General features: G+C 41.3%; 1 protein-coding gene across 1 annotated transcript in view; it reads right to left on the reverse strand.

Moving 5' to 3' along the window:
• The window catches only part of LOC310961015 (protein kinase C-binding protein NELL1-like), a gene marked incomplete at both ends in the record, with an annotated part of 255,021 nt that overhangs the window by 68,191 nt on the left and 167,370 nt on the right, over positions 1–19,460 (reverse strand). Inside the window, 1 exon segment of the mRNA XM_083932929.1 lies at positions 5,921–6,046. Coding sequence (XP_083789055.1) covers positions 5,921–6,046 — 126 coding nt within the window.

The raw sequence follows: 19,460 nt of genomic DNA on the forward strand, positions 1-19,460 counted from the left end.
GTTTGAAATACACAGGGATGCAGTGTTTGTTGAATATCCTCCCGAGTTTCTCTGATACCCCAGCCACATACGGAATGACTATGTTGTTTCTCTTGTTTTCTTTTTCTTTCCCAACCACTTTGGTTTTCTTTCTGGAGGCAGCTGCCGTTTTAACAAAGGTCCAGCTGGGGTAGCCACAAGTTGTGAGGGCGCCTCTCAGGTGCTTGCGTTCTTCCCCTTGGGCCTGTGAGCTGGTGGGTACGTTATCAGCTCTATGCTGCAGTGTTCTGATAACTCCAAGTTTGTGTTCCAGGGGGTGGTGAGAGTCAAACAGTAGATATTGATCTGTGCAAGTGGGTTTTCTGTATACCCCAATGTGGAGGCTCCATACATTAGAGAGTCAAAGACAACAGCATGTGATGTGGCTGATAACAATTACTGTAAGTCTGCTTATTTCAATCAATACAGTTTAAAATAACCACAATGTGTTTATGGAACTGTAAAGGAGTTGCGGGTGAACAGATTCATTGTATAAATTAAAGCTTGATTTACGGGATTTTGAATAAATAACAGCAAAAACAAAAAACTAACAAAAAATCTGGAGTCTGAAATGATTTCTAGAGCTGAAGCTTGCTCTCCTCACCTTAATCAATGCCAATTGTGCCAGAGTTCACATTCCCAAATCTCTAAGTGGGAAGTAAAATGTGGTTATATGAATAAAGCTCACTGACAAATAGCTTTAACAGAACAAAATATTATGTTGACCTGGCAATACTTTGGTCAAGTGGTATTAGTTCCTACACTACACTGTCTTGAGACCACTGTGAATAAAAGCAGTCAGTGTGCTCTTTAATCTATTGGAGATGTTCAGTGTCTTTACCCAGTCATACAGTGTACAGCTTCTAAGTGATGACAAATTCATGTTAAAATGGTTATAATTCACCTTATCTCCAGGCCCGAGCTGAACCTGCTTTGGGAGTTTATTAACAGGACGGAAAGTAAGGAAAGATCTTAAACCTCTCATTGCAGTGGTAAATCTGTAAATGCGAGCGTTATCCATGTCTACTTAATGCAGAAAACAATTCTTCTAAAACTCAGAGATCAAAAATTTAAGTACACAGTGGGAGTTGGAAAATTTACAGTTACCTATGGCATACAACTGATATCCACCAACACATGAAGTAGGAGATCATAATGACCTTCTGCAGGAAAAATCCCTTGAGTTGTGCCTTCACTGCACCATGTCATCTATACTTTAGCAAAGCGTTTAGCGAGTCTAAGCTCAACACCAACAATGATCCACATTTTAACATTAAAAATAAATATCTATTTTAAAAATGTCCCTCTCTTTGTATTCATCCAATAGCGGTAAAGCTTTTCCATTCCTCAAAACTCAAACTGTACACATAGTCACATCAAATGTTCTTCAAATGTGGACAACAAGTGTTATTTTGAACACCATATAAAGTCATTCTGTGAACTGATTTGGGCTGAAATAAACACAAATGTGACTGCACTGTGGCATTTTGAGAAGGGGAGATACAGAACCTCAAACTGCCTGCCACATCTCTTCTTCCCTTTGTCCATCCCCTGTTTCCCCAGAGCTGCTTGGCTGCTTCCATAGTGGTGAAATCAAGTGGAACCACAATTACCGCAGCCTCCTATTGTTTACAGGGAGCCATCTCCACAAAGGACAGGCCCCTCCGCCAGGCAGGAGGGACAGAGAGAGATGAGGCTGAGAGTGTTCAATGCAAAAGGTGCTACATGATGTGTCACGTCAAAAGCTGCAATAGGTGACATTTTATTCTCTGGGGTAGGAGCTGCTCAGATTGCAATATTGAAGGTAAATGTGTAGAGCGGATGGTGCCTACAGTGATGTAAAGGAAGTTTGTGCGTAAACACGCCTAGAGCTGTCTGATGTCCATAGAGAAACAGAGACAGTACATGCAAACACTGTCCCGAAGCTAAAAGACAAGAACAAGCACAATGCACTCACACAAATAGCGGATTTGGTGATTGTCACCAGACATATTTGTCATGCATTCCCTACATTTTTCTCTCAACTCTGCTGCATTGTAATGATTCAGGTGACGTCTTTAAATGTGACTGACTTTAGGTATGTAATGACACTGTATGGTCACTCCCCACTGAGAGGCAAACATGAAACACTTGCATTGTGCATTCAAATAAAAAAAACAACATAAAAATGGAATTGTGAAGAGCTGTTTGTGCACAACAGCTCTTCACAATTCCATGTTTTTGCAGGTTTTCACAAGGCTAAAGAGCAGAGAAGTAATGCGAGGAGCTGTGCAAAATATCAACAGTGCTACGTAAAATTTTTTGCAAGTTACTTACATATTTAGGTAACATTTTGCGCTTTTTAACACAACTGCATGCTAGAGGGAAATATCTTACTCTACTTGTGACAGCTGTAGTTACTGACAGAAGGTTATATTCCCTCGGAGTCAAATATCGTCGTCTTGTCAGGGCCCGCAGCGGTTGGCATCGACACACGTGAGTGCCTTGTAACTGGAAATCTGTCTGCGGGGATATTAGCTGCTCAGAGCAAGTGCTCCAGGATTAAGAGCGGCAAACTCTGTGTAAGGAGACAGGTGGAGGTGGTGGATGGGTCAAACAAACCCTGGACTTTCACCCAGGAGACAGAGGTTGTCCCATGTGCCCTGTGCATCACTGTAGTTACATTACATAAGCCCACCAAAGATCTTTTTCTGAAACTTAACCAAGTGGGTTTGTTTCCTAAACCTAACCACGCAGTTTTGTTTAATATTCATGAACAACATATGTTTAAAACAGGGACTGTTATAGAGCGTCATGTGTTTGGCACAGTGTGTTTACGTGTGATGCCAAAGGGTCCTGACAAAACAGAAGTTGGAATGAGGAGGGGATGTTTCTGGTCTGTTACTGCATTGCCTATTTCTTGCATAAAGTGCTTTCAGAAACATATTTAGTGTACTGTTTAGCTGAAAAAAAACAAAAAAAACAAGCACCACTCAACAGCCTGCCAGACAACCTCTCATTTACCAGTTAACATTATACTAGAATATGTTCCTGAAAACACTTTATGCAAGAAAAATGCAATGGCGTAACAGAATCTTGATTCATATTTGATAAGCGCTGCCTAGTCTCACAGTTTGATCATGTCTGCTCTGCTCGGTTAGGTTGAGGGTCAGGCGTGGTGGAATCAAGCAGATGCCATTAGTAGCACACAGGGAGCAGCAGCTTGATGCAGAGGTACATGACTTTCTCACAGAACTCATAGTGCTGTTAGGATTTTAAAAAAAAATGTATTTTTCATAAGAAGTTAGCAACTTCAGGTTTATATAAAGGACATAAATAATTCCTTTAGCACGAATAACCAAGCAACCCATTTTCTGAATGATAAGTATTATGCATGACCTTGTGATTTTGGCGGACAAATCTAGCTTAAACCTCCATGATGCCACCACTATGGATATATAAAAGACTTCACAGTCAAAATAAGTTCAAAATAATTATGTAATACTCTTTTCAATAAAGGTCATAATTTTCAAAAAGAACGTTCTGTCATAAAAGTAATCCAGCGACAATAGCTCATACAACTCAAACCTCCAGATATGGTGACTTCCACTTACAAAGCAGAGTGGGTGTTCTATTACTTACCCTTTACAACCCAAAGCCTTGTGTCTGTCAGGAAAATCTTTATCTGGTCACATTTATACATCCACAGAACACAGAATGTATGATACAGCAAAGGGATTACTGGCTTTTTTATTTGTTCTCTACCTGCCTGCAGGTCTACCAATTCATAGCAGCTGTAAGCTGCAGGTTGTTTGCCCATTCACTGGTTTGAGGAGGTGATGTTGCAGAACAAAGTGACATCAATGCATACCTTGTATTATATTATATTACAAAAGCAGCCTAATCTGAGCAGAAAGTGGACTTCCTGACTTAACTTGCTCCTCGCTAAACGCTTAATTGAACAAGAAACCATAAACCAGCATGTCTGTGTGTGTCCTCTTTAATGCAGCGACGACAACATAATTACTAGAAACCTCTCCAGATCCAGTTCACAATGAAGAATAACAATACAGATTTCAGCACAACACACCAATTACAGAAGCTAATGTGCAATCGTGTTAGCTTGTGAAATATGACCAGTCGCCTTCGTGCACCGTCAACGCTAACTCTGTATCACATTCATGCAGAGGATCTGAAACCCTCGAGAAGAAGCTGAAGGAGAAGCAGGGAGAGATAATAGGACACAGAGAAAGGATTTATCTCTCCCAGCAGATGTAGAGCAAGCTCCTAGGGCTCCCAGTCAGCAGCACGGACAGTTTACAAGCTGGAAAATAGATTGATTGTCTATGGATCACTGTCGCTGAGAGGCCGCCAACTCTGAGCTAATTAAAGAACACCTACGGAGAAACAGTGAGCAGCAACCGAGCACATCCTATTCACTCTTGAGAAAACACGTTGCTCTTAACCCCATCCCGGAAAATCTCTGTAAACCAGAACAGGTGTCACCGTTCTTCATGTTGAGAAATAACTTGAGCCACAGAGGTAAACTTGGTAAGAGCATTTGCACTGTTTCGTTGTAATTAAATATGGTGAAATTGTTTACATACTTACCCCTGACATTCAGGAATGAGAAGGTTAGGGATGTAGAGGAAGCAGGATATTTTAAATTATGATATTTACACACTATCATTTCAGATAACTAAAGATACAGCGTCACAGTTGCAGAGCCAACTGGCTTGCATTGACGGAAGCTAACATAAGCATGAAAACTGCGACCAAAGTTACTGTATTGAGGGGTAAAACTGACAAAGACAGGAGGCAACGCACATATTGGAACGATTTACTTCTGGACTTTCCTTATACGGGAAAGTGGAAAGTAAGAAGATGCTCAAGCACAAGATTTATGAACAATTGTGAGGTGCTTTACTTGAGAATTGCCATAATTGTGACTGTAACACTGTTTTAATGGTGACAAAACACATTTTCATTGCCTCTTTGCGGTGTGTATAAAGAGTCTACAGCCCAGATAGAGGCTCTTTGAGGCTGTACTTATACACAGTAGTGCTTTAAGCTAAATGCCAATGGCTGAATTCAAATGTTCACCATCGGGACATACAGATGAAGCCTCAAGTCTGAGAGCTGGCTGGGGATGAAATGAGGCAGAACTTGCTTTAAGTGATTCCGTGTCTATGAACTGACCCTATAAGTCATCGCAAAGTATTTTACAGGAATTGATTTTGGCAGTGTATGCAGAATTTTAACCATTTGTTTAGGGATAAAAAAAGTTATATATTACCTTATACCATATGTGCAGGGGCTGCACTTTTGCATAGATTTAGAATCAATATGGTAGGAATGCACACTAAAACATTTCTCTTACATGAGCTGCCAAACACAATGTTAGAAACCAACATTCATCTGAGATCCCTGCATCATAGATGGACAAAAACCGTAGATCAAAATTATTCAGCCTAAGTATATTCTATAAGTGAATTATAACACGTTATTACATCAATGAACGTATACAACTAAAACTAAAACAGTCAATAATCTTCATTATTATAATCATTCTTTTCTTTTTTAAAGATTATTTATTTAGGGTGAATAAGGAGAAGTTGACAATAAATAACATTTTCTTCTGTGTTGTCCTTATTCTGATGAGTTAAGACATTCTGATTGAAATTTATTTTGAAGTGTGTTGTTGCACTGACAATGACAGAAGGGTGTCTTAATGGTGTCTTGCCCCTGCCCAATAGATCTCCTTTCCTTGCTTCATCATTCGAAAGTTGAAAGTGAAAAAAGTTAGTTTTATTTATATATATTTATATATATTATATATATTTCCCTGACTGGTGTTGGTGCTATTACAGTATGTAAAAAGATCTGATGAACCAGTAATCTGTTTGCGTGCATGCAGACGTACCGGTGCAGGAGTATTCGTCCACTCTGATGAAACCAGGCAGACAATCACAGCGATGGCTGCCGGGCAGGTTGACACACACGATGTTGGACTGGCAGTAATGCATCTGAGTCGCACACTCATCGATATCTGAAGACAAACAGAGCAGATACTGTGGATTAATAACTTCCTGAAAGACACTCTCGGGACACAGAGCGAATCCTCGGGTGACTGATGAAGCGGGTGGATGAAGCTTATTGAATTGCTCCAACACTGTTGCTTTATTCTCATTACAAAGGACTCGTCTCTGCATGTTACCTTGTTGCTTGGTCATTAATTATGCAAAAACTGCCCTCAGTCATCAACCACACAGACAAATTAGACTTTTTCAAAAGATGGCTTGGTTTTTCCCCACTTAAATATATATATATATATTACAGTGTGCTGTTTTGTTAGAGCAATATAAATAACGAGTATCAGGCATGAGGGGACAAGAAAGAAAGAAAAAATAGGGGTTGACAAGAGGGAAGAGATTGAGAGGAAACAAAAGGTCCAGAAGGGAATGTTAAAGACATTTGGGAGAGGAGAAAAAATTTAATTCAAAACTGGGGATAAAAAACTAGATGAGGACATTTAAACTGAAGACGACAACGGTAAGCAGGGAGAGCAGCATATCTCCTGACATCCTCAATGTTTTCTCTCTCTCTCTCTCTCTCTCTCTCTCTCTCTCTCTCTCTCTCTCTCTCTCTCTCTCTCTCTCTCTCTCTCTCTCTCTCTCTCTCTCTCTCTCTCTCTCTCTCTCTCTCTCTCTCTCTCTCTCTCTCTCTCTCTCTCTCTCTCTCTCTCTCTCTCTCTCTCTCTCTCTCTCTCTCTCTCTCTCTCTCTCTCTCTCTCTCTCTCTCTCTCTCTCTCTCTCTCTCTCTCATGTAGCTTGAAAGACATTGTTGTATGAGCATTGAAACACAGAGCTCGGGGAGGCATTAGCTGAGCTGGATGACTGCTGATGAAAAGGGATCGGAAATGCACAAGGGAGGTGTTATGCACACGGGCCTAAGTTTGTGTGTGTATGCGTGTTCATGTAAAGTACAGAGTATTTATGTGGATGTGAGCAGACGAGAACTGGTTTCCTGAGGCAAACAGGCCTTTCCACCACTTAAGGGACTGTGTGTGCTACACTTAAGGGATGGGGAGAGTGAGGAGAGTATTTCCATATCCTCTCCTTGGATAAATACATTCCAGCTTTGAGGTTTTCAGCTCACACTTTCCCCTTACAACAGAATAAATTTGTATGAAGTATGTAATTGACTTACATGCAACACCCAGAGGTTTTTTCTCGGCAAATTTCATCCTTGGAGAGTGTACAGTAGGAGTGTTGAATTGCACAATCAAAAAGAGACGGATCGTGTATTCAGGCGTACAAAGCCTCGCCGGCCTTCAGCGTAAAAGGCATTGATCTGCTACATCAAAAACATGGAACTTACTCAAGTGCTTTGAGGCTGCAAAACAGTACCTGAATCCAATTATCATTGTGTCTTGAAGCAATACTCAGTCCTGAAAGCTGCTTATTTGGTTACCCCTTGTACGCGAAAGGCGCCATATGACGGCTGCCGGCCTGTGATGTCGCAGACAATGGACTCAATAAGTCAAAGCTGAGAGCTCGCTGTTTTTGTCAGCTCTCCTTTAAAGTGGGAAAAGCATACAGTCAAGGCCGATGCATGGTGAGGCCTGCTGATCTCTGTCGCACCAAGGTCTTGGATCCATTGTGTGTCTCATTGTGTGTGTGTGTGTGTGTGTGTGTGTGTGTGTGTGTGTGTGTGTGTGTGTGGGTGGGTGTGGGTGGGTGTCTGTGTAAGTGTCCGCCCTCTGCAGCCTCCTCTGGGAGTGTTGTAACAGGTGAGGTCTGCATTTCACACAGGGGGAATTCATTTTTCTGGATTAGCTGGTGTGTCTCTCTGCGTATCCCTCCCTCCCTCCTTCACCTAAGACCTTCTCCTCCTCCTCCTCCTCCCTCTGAGCTCAGTGTCTTCATCTCTCTACTGCTTTATTCATGCTGTGATGTAGGTCAAGGCTGGGGAGGGGAACAGCTAAAAATAAGGCATGTTAGGTCTCTCTATGTGCATGTACACGCAGGGTGTGTGTGTGTTTGTGTGTGTGTGTGTGTGTGTGTGTGTGTGCGTGCGTGCGTGCGTGTGTGCGTGTGTGTGTATTTGTGCTAGCATCCCTGTGTATATTTGTGTGTTTGGGAGAGAAAGAGAGACTGAGTGTCTGGAAGTTGAGTGTTTGGATGCTGTGTGACAGAAGAAGAGAAAACCCTTCATATTTGTGTGTGTTTGTGTGTGTGTGTGTGTGTGTGTGTGTGTGTGTGTGTGTCTGTGCGTTTGTGTGCGTAGGTGTGTTTGTGCACTTGGGAGTGTATGCGCTCCCTAGTATCTCCAACCCCCCTTACTGCCAGAGGTAGATCGAAATGGTCTTTGTGTGTGTGTGTGTGTGTGTGTGTCCACAATTGTCGTCCCGGCTGCTGATCAGTCTCTGAGCAACTCATTTTTTGGTCTGTTTGAAGCCGACTGTAAGAAGCTGCTGCCTAAAAATGAGAGAGACATGGAACCAAATCCAGAGATAAATACTTCTCTAGACTTCAAACGTATTCACCAGATTGGTTTTTCTTTTCCTAAACATTAAACTTTGGCGCTTTGCTAAGGCAAGGAGACAAGTGCATGTGTGTGTGTTTGTACACCCCCACGTTTCTTACTGCTTTTCCACTTAACTCAGAATTGTTAATCAGTTCTCTTTCCAGGTTTCAGTTTGTCTCTCACTCAGCAGGTTGTTTGCAAGAACTCACAAACAGAGTTTTGTGGACTTTGGTTGAAAGACTGTGTGGTGTTTGGCAACAGAACAATTGACTTTTTACTTTGGTGACAACTCAAACCTCAGATACGCATCACTAAACATGCACCGCGCCACAGTTAGGTATGTTTGAGTGCCCTGTCCTTTACATGATTTCTCATTTGAACTTTTGTATGATTGTTGTGTCATAGATTCAGGCACCGCTTTAATAATGATTAACTTTTTTTGGTTGATGTACTCACTGCTATGTAGTGGATGGAAGGCTTTGGCAATAATACTTCTATAGCTATAGCTTCATGCTTATAGAGCTTTTTTTGAAGGATTTCATAGATCTGATAACGATGGAGCAAGCAGCCATTCCTCTGCTGGAATCCTACGGGGACAATGGTTTAAACAATTTATGGACTTCTGTTCGGGAATATGTAGAGGAAAGACAATAAAAGAAAGAAAAGCATTAGGCTCTGTAGTCTCCCCCCCCCCCCCCCTTCCTTCCCTGAGAAGAATGAAACTTTGATTTAATACTCATCAAGAAATAAATGAATACCTTTTTGTAATGTAATTGATTTGTGCTCCCCTGACGCATGTACTGTTATTGTTGTGTTTGTATTGTTTTATGTCTATGTCAAACACAAGACTTAGACATGTTGGGAAACAACAACAATAGTGAGAAGTGTTCAGAGTTGTGCAGTTTGAGTGCCCTGTCCTTTACATAATTTCTCATTTGAACTTTTGTATGATTGCTCTGTCATAGATTCAGGCACCGCTTTAATAGTGATTAACTTTTTTTGGTTGATGTACTCACTGCTGTGTAATGGATGGAAGGCTTTGGCAATATTACTTTTATAGCATGCATGCTTATAGAGCTAACTTACATTATTGCCGTTACGGTTATTTGCATATTCATTAGTTCTGGGATTTGGGATCAATGAGGGAGAGGAAGTTAATGTAATTCTGAGAATTTCTAACGAGATAATTTTACTTTTTTGTCAAGCTTGTCCTTCCCATAACTCGATTTTGGTAGGATCTAAAATTATGCCCACATATATTTTTTTAGTAGAGGGTCTCAAGTTAATTATGAGCCTTTTGATTGGTATCCAGAACCTTTTTTCACAGGTGATCTCTCCTTCCCCGCATGTATGGGAGTGAACAGGCGAATGGGCTTCCGGGCACAGGACTGCCACATAAACAGGCGAGTGCTGCAGTACTGCGCTTGGTTGCCACGCCCATAGGGGCGTACGATGAGCGCTCCTGTCCTGGGGACCTTAAATGGTCATTTCAGTATTTTTCACTCTTACTTCCTCATGCATTTCTGTGTCCAGTACTGAGTGTGAGTACTGCAGCCTGGCCGCCATGAATGTGGCTATAATTTAACAGGCTCAGATTGTGTCTGACTGAACTAGAGAAAGATGAAGAAGTTGTTGTTATCCTGCCATGCTTTGGTGTTTAGCTACTGATGCAGGTCAACACAGTAACTTTAGCTGATAGGATTAGCCTAGCCTACCCCCACTCTGTCTGCAGCATGTGTCTCCAATCTTAGAACAGCATTTTTCTTTTGGAAAATGTGGTAGGATGTCTTTCCTCTTTGGTCAAACTGCAGAACCGATTGCGAGATGCAGTCTATCCAGTGCTGTACTTCTGCCTGCCTGCATGCAAGATAACATTAGTCTAAAGCTGCATGAAGTGTAGCTCTACATTTTTAGCACAATTAGGAAATGTGCAAAAACAAGCCGTTATTTCGATTAAAATTCATTAAGACAACACAAAAGTACGCTTCACAATACTCTTCCTCTCTTTCTCTGAAGTTCCTGCGAGATTTCAGAACAAAACTTCGCCCTCTTTTCACAATAAAGTGAGACACTTAAAATAACAATATGAGCCTGTCAGTGAAGAAAACACGCATTTTTAGTGGACATATTATCACTGAGCGGGTGCCCTGTTGGATTACTTTGTAACCAAGTTCACAGCAGCCAGGCTGTAGCGCTCGCGCTCAATACAGGACCAGTTTGAAAAAAAAAAAAAAGTTGTTGCTGATGTCATTTATGCATATGTATACGTTACAGGTATTGAAATACCAAAATTCCCATCAGCATTCCCCTCTTCTTTGACCTCTCTCTCACTTTTTCTATCTGTAATTTCATGTACACAGAAGTTAATCTCATCCAGCAATTACACACCATGATAATGGCTTACACTGAGCATTGCTTTCAGCACACTCATTCACACACACACACACACACACACACACACACACACACACACACACACACACACACACACACAGGCTGTGTTGAAGAGGGATGGGACAATTCATTTATTTTCTCTAATGCATTTTGTGTAAACAGCTAATCAGCTTCTTTTTTTTTCTCCATTTGACTCCACTGAACCGTAATAAAAAAACAACAGTGTGAGTGAATTGAAATATTTTCCAATAATTGCCATTTTTACACAAATGATTCTGTCTTTATGAAAGTCATTGATATTAAAATGTATGAAATTACAACATTAACCAGCACAGCAACACTTAATAATGGAGATGTTTTGACTGCAAACAATAGTCTGTGTTGGGCAGTTACTGGGGCACGGTATTGTGATTACCTTGTTTTAGTAACAAATCATAGCCACATTCATTAATTTCCAATTCCGGTAGAGCTTATTTACTCCAACAGTTTAGAGGGTCTGCTTACTGGCGTCTTAATGGAACTTGGGTCAGATGATCATTGTCAACGTTGTCTCTATGTTTTCAATGCAAAGACTGGTCTGAGAAGTGTCAGCTCAGCCCAGGGGCTGCTAGAATACACCTTAAATTGGACTTGGACTTTATTTAAAGTTGAACTTCGACAGAGCTGGGTTGAGTAATGGAAAGTAAAGTAGCAAGTCATGTAACTAATTACTTCTGCTCTTGAGTAGTTAGTACAGCAGTGTCTTAACTCTTTCATTGAGTAATAGATAAACTGAAGTGACATCAAACGTATACTGTTGTCTAATACTGTACCTATGGCCTGATCCTCCAATTATTCCGCAATGCACATTTTGTTATGTAGTCTGGAAAGCAGATGAATGTGAAACAGTCATGCGTCCGTTGTTCTGGCAGATACATCTGGCTCCTCTCCCATTCAGACACATTTACAGTAATCCTGGCCCCATGCAGAACAGTCACAAGCATTTATCCCATGTGGGGCGGGTTTAAGGCGATGACTGACAGCATCGGCGTCTACAGGTCTGTTCAGTGCAACGTCTCAGGCCTACAAAACTCAGATCAAACTTTCAATCTAGGCAGCGCTTATCAAATATGACTGGATATTATTCTACTGTGTTTCCTAGTTCTCACTTAAAGTGTTTTCAGAATTGCATTTTAATGTACTGTTGAGCTTTAATTTGCAAAAGTTTCTTACCCGGTCACCATCGTTTACCACTGAGCAAGCACCACCATTTTATTGCTGTTGTTTGTTATAGGTCAGGTTTTGTTGCTGTGATTTGTAATAGGTCTATCCACTTGCGTCTAGAAACATTTTGCTCTGCACCTTGGATAACGAAAAATGAACTGAGAGGGCCCAGACTAATAAACATTTAAATTAGTCTGGTGATGGCAGGCTATCATTTATACACATTACAAATAGAGTTAAGCGTTTACTTTTTTAAAATAAAACCTAAATGACGTTACCACACACCTGAAGCTGAAACACTTCAGTCAGTCTTCAGTCAGTGCAACACTGCAGTCTATAAGTCAGAGCATCGACTGTCATGACTCCCAAAAATAAATAAAAAGCTTTACCAGTGTTGTGTTGCATCAATGTGACCAGCCAATCATAACCCTTCTTCATAAAAATCCATACAAATACATTTCACAGCATTACATTTTGCTCTGTTGTCAGCAAATCTCACATTCATCCCAATACCTCTGTCCCTATAGGATGCCTTAGTGCAAATGCAGCAGAACCTCAAATCTTATTACGGATTTGCTGCTATTGAAATGCACGGATACCTATTTGAGTCAGAGATAGTGAGCTTACCTGTTTGCATGCAGAGTTAATATGATTATCAAGCTCAATTTTAGGATTTCAGTTGGTCACCTCACTGCTCTGTTGTAGTGGACATTGATTTAAAAACTTGAGTTTTTACGGGTTTCTCTGACACCGATATCTTCTTGTGTGATTGACAAGCAACATTCTCATTCCTGTGATATACTTCTATCCCTGGGTAGACAATGTTTTGCATACTGAATAAAAAAGAACAGCAGAAATATGACCTCCTCTGAAGGAATATTTATTCTCACCCAGCAATTACATACCAGGATAATTGATCAATATACGCAGTGTTGTTTTCAACAACTTTCACTTGTGAGGGAGGAAAGTGAGCCTGGATATCTCCCACTATGCTCCATTCTTCCCGCAGCCGTGGGAACTTAGATTACTGGCACTAACTTGAAAAGAACTATAATACGGACTGAGCCGCAGAGAGGACCAAATGATTTTCATGACAGGGTTTCATTTACACAATAAAAGGCGCACAGAGGCTTCAAATGGCTGAACTCAATGACTGAACTCTCTTATCGTCGCGAGCTGTAAACAAATCAAACACAAAAAAACAACAATCAACATGCAGCGCAGGATGCTGTGAGCCCCCTCTTGAAGCCAGAGGGGAAAAAGAACTACTGGTGCATTTAATTAGAGAGCCTTTAGAGAGCAGCGGCTCTTATCGCCATCCTTGTCCTCCTAGAAGACACATAAAAAGCAGGAAGTGGTCTGGTTGAGCCGATTAGAGCCAGAACACGAACATGCTCTTTTTGCATTGTCTGCCAGAGAACAGCTTGTGAGTAGGCAAACCAAATGATGGCGTGGTTCTCCATCAGGGGAAGGAAGCAGTGTGAGCAAGGCGGTTTAATCTTCCTGTCACTCTGCAAATGAAATGAGGAGCTGCCATTCACTGAGTTGCACACTGACAAACTTTCCGACAGATGCTCCGAAGAAGAGACAGAGTCCTTCTGTCACACAGAGCGGAACAGTTTACCTAGATGACAGGTGCTGTGTGTGTGTGCGCTGGGTGTTCACCCAGGTATATTTACTGCAAAGCTTAGAAAGGTACTCCTGGGTGCCCACTAACTGAAATAAATCCATATATCAGGCAGAAGAAGGCGGTGCAGTGTATGCCTTCCCTCACACTTTAACGGATTACTGCACAGTGCAGGTCTTATCGTTGCAAGTGAAACTCAAAGTGAATTTGCTTTGTTGGAGCAAAGAGATGTATATCACAGAAGACAGACACAATCCACTGTAGCAGTCTCTGGTGTTTTATAATGAAACACATCCAGACAGTGTTATAAAGACACCTATACATTTTCCTGTTGCTGACTCAGCGCATCTTAAGCCCAGTTCACACCAAATATTTGCTATGGGACAAGTTGAAATGTGCAACTACTTGCAATATGCAGAACTGCAAAGTCCTGACACCTGCCTGTGTACATCAGTGCGACGAGACAGTGTATCATCTCCATAGCAATGACTCTCTGCACTTCTGTTCTAACTTCGGACTTTTCAGGCTTTTGTTGTGACAGCTTAAATAAGAACGAGGACAGTGATAGTGAGATACGTACAGTGAAAAATGGAAATGTAAGGTAACGTGTGTGTATATGTATGTTAGAGAAATAAAAAGGTATGTACTCTCAGACTCTATATTACTGTATGGTGACTTACAGCAGCGGCGGCTTGGGGAATGACAGACTTCTTGAATACTTTGATTGGACTGGATTTCAAAAACCTGCACTCACCTGCAATTTAACCGATAGTATTAGCAATTCACACCTGCCTCCTTCACTTTTTCCAATCATTCATCAGTATTAAGAGGTGGTGTTATTGTAGAAATTGGAGTTCTCATGTTTGCCACACTGAATAACATTGTTATGTAGGACTCATCTGACCGTAGATTCTAAATACAGTTTTACAGAAAGACACATCTCCTTGAGTATGTTTAATGACAACTGTGACAGTTTATTTTAAAGCACAAGCGGAGGGTTTTTTACCATAGACTGTATAAAAAATGGACGTAGCCTCTTCGTCGAGGTCCATTCTCTCAACCTGATCCAATCGTCTTCGCCTATGAGTCGCCATCTTGTCAGACTTTGACTCCACCTTGTTTCCTCTTACCAAAAAGGGGCATTGATGTGATGTTGTGGGGAGGGAGATACTCTAAGTCCATCTGGCTGACGTATACAAGGCAAAGTGAGGGCCGGCCTCAAGAGGCTGCGCCCCTAATTATTCAGAAACTTTAACCTCCAATAAAATAAAAACTAGCCTGGTACAAAATAATTCACCATCCTCATTGTTTTCATGGAGAAATGAGCTAAACATACAGACTAGAATGTTTTGTTTTTTCAACAGGCCTTAAACAGGTTTAATTATGCTGTGAAAACGGCCTATTTATTATGGGGGGTCAATGAGAAATTGCTCTATTATGAAATCTTACCCTAGTGGACACTCAGAGAACTGCTATTTTTGGCACTTTGGTGTTGGATCATCCAGGTTGGGCGCTTGTTTTCTGCTTATAGCTGTTCTTCAAAATTCATTGTCACTACCACCACAGAGGCGATTGGTGACTTTTAGCCGAAAACACAGACAGTGGAGATACAGTAGGAGGAATATGAGGAATATGGAAGATATAATTTTTCAGAGCACTTTAAGCGCTGCTCATGTGTGAAAGAGTACGTGTTTACTTGTACAATTAGAGTCAACTTTGAGGAAAAAGGTAGAGCTCACCATATTTTCCTGATTTACTCATCCTGGTGTCAGTGCATCTAGCATGACCATGTGGGCTAACCCAGGATAAGAGCTTTAAGTCAGCCTTGTACTCCAAAACAATTGGATTAAAGAAAAACAACAGGCTGAGATGCATATGTGGGTCCTCACACTCGCGCACACACAGAGTTGTTCCAGTGACAGGGTGATAATCAGCATGCGGCACAGATGCTGTTGTGTATGAAGACAGGGTAAGAAGATGAGAGGTAAACACAGAAGCTACCAAAGGAAAACCGTGACAAAAGCTGCCAGCAGTATTGCAGAGCTGTGGACTTAATTAGGACTTTTTCTTTTGTTTTCAGGACACGATACTGTTGCAGTCCTGTGGACAGATTCTTATTATCAGGGAAACATAACATGATTGATTAGCTCAAAGAAATGTATTTCCCTCTGCTTTTGGACTACAGATGAATCCTGCACAGACCTGCAGTAAAAACTCAACCCAAACCCTGTTTTCGTTCAGGCCCCTGAAGCTCAAAAACATTTTAAGGATTGAACCTGACACAAAGGTTATGTTTAGACATTAAACCTTCCTCTCCTTGACACACCAACAAACCCAGTTAGTTAGTGCTTCCAAAACAGACTCAATTTGTTTTTTGATCTACCATCTCTAACGTGTTGGGTAAGGATGATGTAATACTTTTTTTTTCACCTTATTGCTTCTGAGAGATGACAGTTATTATTCACATGCCAACAAGAGGTTGCTTGCCAGAAAAGAACAAAGGAGCAATGCTGTTGTTTTTCTGCTGAGGCACTGTCTCTAACATATTTTTATATTCCAGAGGGATGCATAACACACATATATATAAATATGAAGTCAACAAACTGTGCAAAGAACATCACATTGGCAAATAAAATATACATCCAAATAAGAATGGATCAACTACCAACTGACCGAGTACACACACACACACGCTCACACAGTGTGTGCAGACTGGTACATCGTAAGTTGTTTAAACAAGAGACAAAGTAATGCAATTGACCATAAAGTAGATTTGATCCGGAAACTAATACAGCATCATTATGCGCTCACTAACCCCTTTGCAAGGGCCTCAGCTTAAAAATGATTGTGCTCTTGTTTAACGTGCGTGCCCTTGAGACAATAGTGGACAGTTAAAAAGGCGTTGCAGGATGACACATCATCGTATAAACCACCGAGTCGTCAAAACCTACAGGACACTGTTGGATGACTTCAAGGAAGTTAAATATAGGAATCTAAAATTTTTTAGCACATTGTTAAATCTCAATGACTTGACACTGTGGCCCTCCTCTATATTGCTACATTAGACAACATGACTACTCTCCTGAAATGTACAACCTACAGTAAGATGTCCCTGATGGTGTCACACTGTAAACATTCAGACCAAGGATTAGCTAGCCAACATCACACAGCCTCAAACAATCAAAACTGTAAACCAGCGTAAAAAAGCTTTTAAAATAGAAGCTGTATCCCCAGTCTGCCTGGATGCTGTTGGTTCACGATGACTTAAAAGCAAGTTTACAAGCTGCTTTTCCGAAACATCATTAAATAGATAAACACACCCTCCAGAAAAACGTTTCTCCAAAACACAGACGACACACAACACATTTGGCCAGTGTGCGGTTTGTGTGTCTTGTTGTGTACTTTGGTCCCACTGTATTTCCACAAGATCTAGGTTTTTCCCCAGGCATAGCTAGCATGCATTACTATTCTATAAGCTGGATCAGTCTCACAGACACAAACGCACGCACGCACCCTTGGTTGACCCTGTGCTGAGGACCGTGGGCAGGGCAGCAGCAGCAGATGGTTGAATTTAACTTTCATTTTGTCAGGTTGCTGCAACACGCACACGCATGCTCACTCACACACACACACACACACAAACACAAATTTGTTAGGAAGGTCATCCCCATAATATTATGCAAGATGAGAACTTGTTTCAGATTATTGGCCATATTCAACCATGAGTAAACAGTTGCTAGGTAACAGCGTTGCCTAATGCCTAACAACCTGAATGACCTAACTGACATCAGTCATTGTTCACCTTGCAGATGACGAGCTACAAGGCACGGAGCAGTTATTACCCTACCAGCGTATCCTTCAACCATTTCTTTGGTTACTATGATAAATTAACATCCATCTTTCTGACTCACTGTACATTATGGAAAGTAATGGAGGGAGATGGACCGACCCATATCGACACATTCAAACAGGGACAGACATGGAAATAGAGATAGAAACATGAATACAAGAGAAAACGGAGGGAAAGATAGAAGCAGAGCACAAAAACTGAGACGGAAAAAGATGCAGAGACTGTAAGAAACATGAACAGAAACTGAGGGAGAAAATCTCAGTGCTGAGGATACAGAAATAACCCGTGAGACATCAGAGTAGCAACGTTGCACTTGTTATGACTTCATTGATGACTGTAATCATTTGACAGGAGAGCCGATATTGGGTATACATATTTGACAACGCAGTGTGGGAGCGCTTAATTAGCTTTATTGTTATTCCCGACGAGGCAGCTGCTACCCGGAGTGGATGCTGACAAAACACTTGTGTGTGGGTGCAGGTGTAAATGTGGATATCACATGAAGTTTTAATTTGATATTAATTTTTTATTTTGAGTTCAGTTTTAATTTAGAGGTGGTAGTGGGTGTTAGGAGATTGATTCAGTTTGAGTTTTATGTGAGAGGCACAAACAAGAAGGAAAAGAAAGTTTAAACTTTTTTAGAGACTAGTTTGTGATCCTGAGAGAGAACTAACTTTAGACATGTGCTGCTAATAGAAATGGTTGTTTCAGCCATTTTACCACTGTGATGCTTCCATTTATGATCAACTGCTCTGATTTTAATACCTGAGCATAATTAAAATCAATAAATTCATCATTTCATTAAAATCTAAAGTTTTTTATGGTGTCAGTTGTACAACTGCAGGTCAAAGTAATGTTTGAACTACAGCAAATACGGCAGCGTCGCCATATGCTTGAATTTGATTTAATGCATCATACTACAAACAAAACTAGAGATTTCATATGCTGAATAGAAATTTGTGAGGATGCGTGGAAAAGCTGCCGCTAAACTGAAATTGAAACTGAAAAAACCTACATTTACTGTATAAGCCCTGTATTCAAATCAAAGCCACAATGTCTCAGAAATGTTTGATTTTTTTAATCTCCGATCATCAGTCCCACAGAGGTGAGCAACTGGCACAGCGGCCTGATTGATCGAAGAGAAAGAGGTTCAAATCCGAAACAGAAGCAGATGAAATATGACTTTAACTTCACGGCATAAATGAAGTCAAATAGCTAAAGATTTTGACATTTGCATAGTTTCTGGCGACTGCGGCTCAGTCGAGTGGGTCGTCCTCCATTAAATAGATCGGCGGTTCGATCGCCACCTCCCCCGGTCCACATGTCGAAGTGTCCTTGGGCAAGACACTGAACCCTGAATTGCTCCTCGTGCTGTGCTTGTGTAAATGTGGTGTGAATGATTAGATTAGATGGTATGAAGACGTCCACTGCCATCTGCGGCGGCAGTAGCTCAGTCCATAGGTGACTTGGCTGGAAACTGGAGGGACACTGGTTCGAGTCCCTGTGTTGACCGTGAATGGAGCGTGGACTGGTGGCTGGAGAGTGCCCGTTCCTCTCCTGGGCACTGCCAAGGTGCTGTTGAGCAAGGCACCAAACCCCCAACTGCTCGGGGGGGCCGGTCCACTGGCAGCCCCCTCGCTCTGACATCTTTCCATTAATTGCATGTATATAGGTCCTGTTTGTGCATGAGTGTGTATTTCGGGCCTGTGTGTGTGTAAAATAAATAAACAATATAGTGAAGATCGAAGTTTCCCGTTGCGGGACTAATAAAGGAATTCTTCTTCATCTGTGTGAATGGGTGAATGTGACAAACACTGTGAAAGCGCCTTGAGTATTCAGCAGACTAGAAAGGCGCTATAT

Source organism: Echiichthys vipera (assembly GCF_963691815.1).
Source record: "Echiichthys vipera genome assembly, chromosome: 1".
NCBI classification, from domain to species: Eukaryota; Metazoa; Chordata; class Actinopteri; order Perciformes; family Trachinidae; genus Echiichthys; species Echiichthys vipera.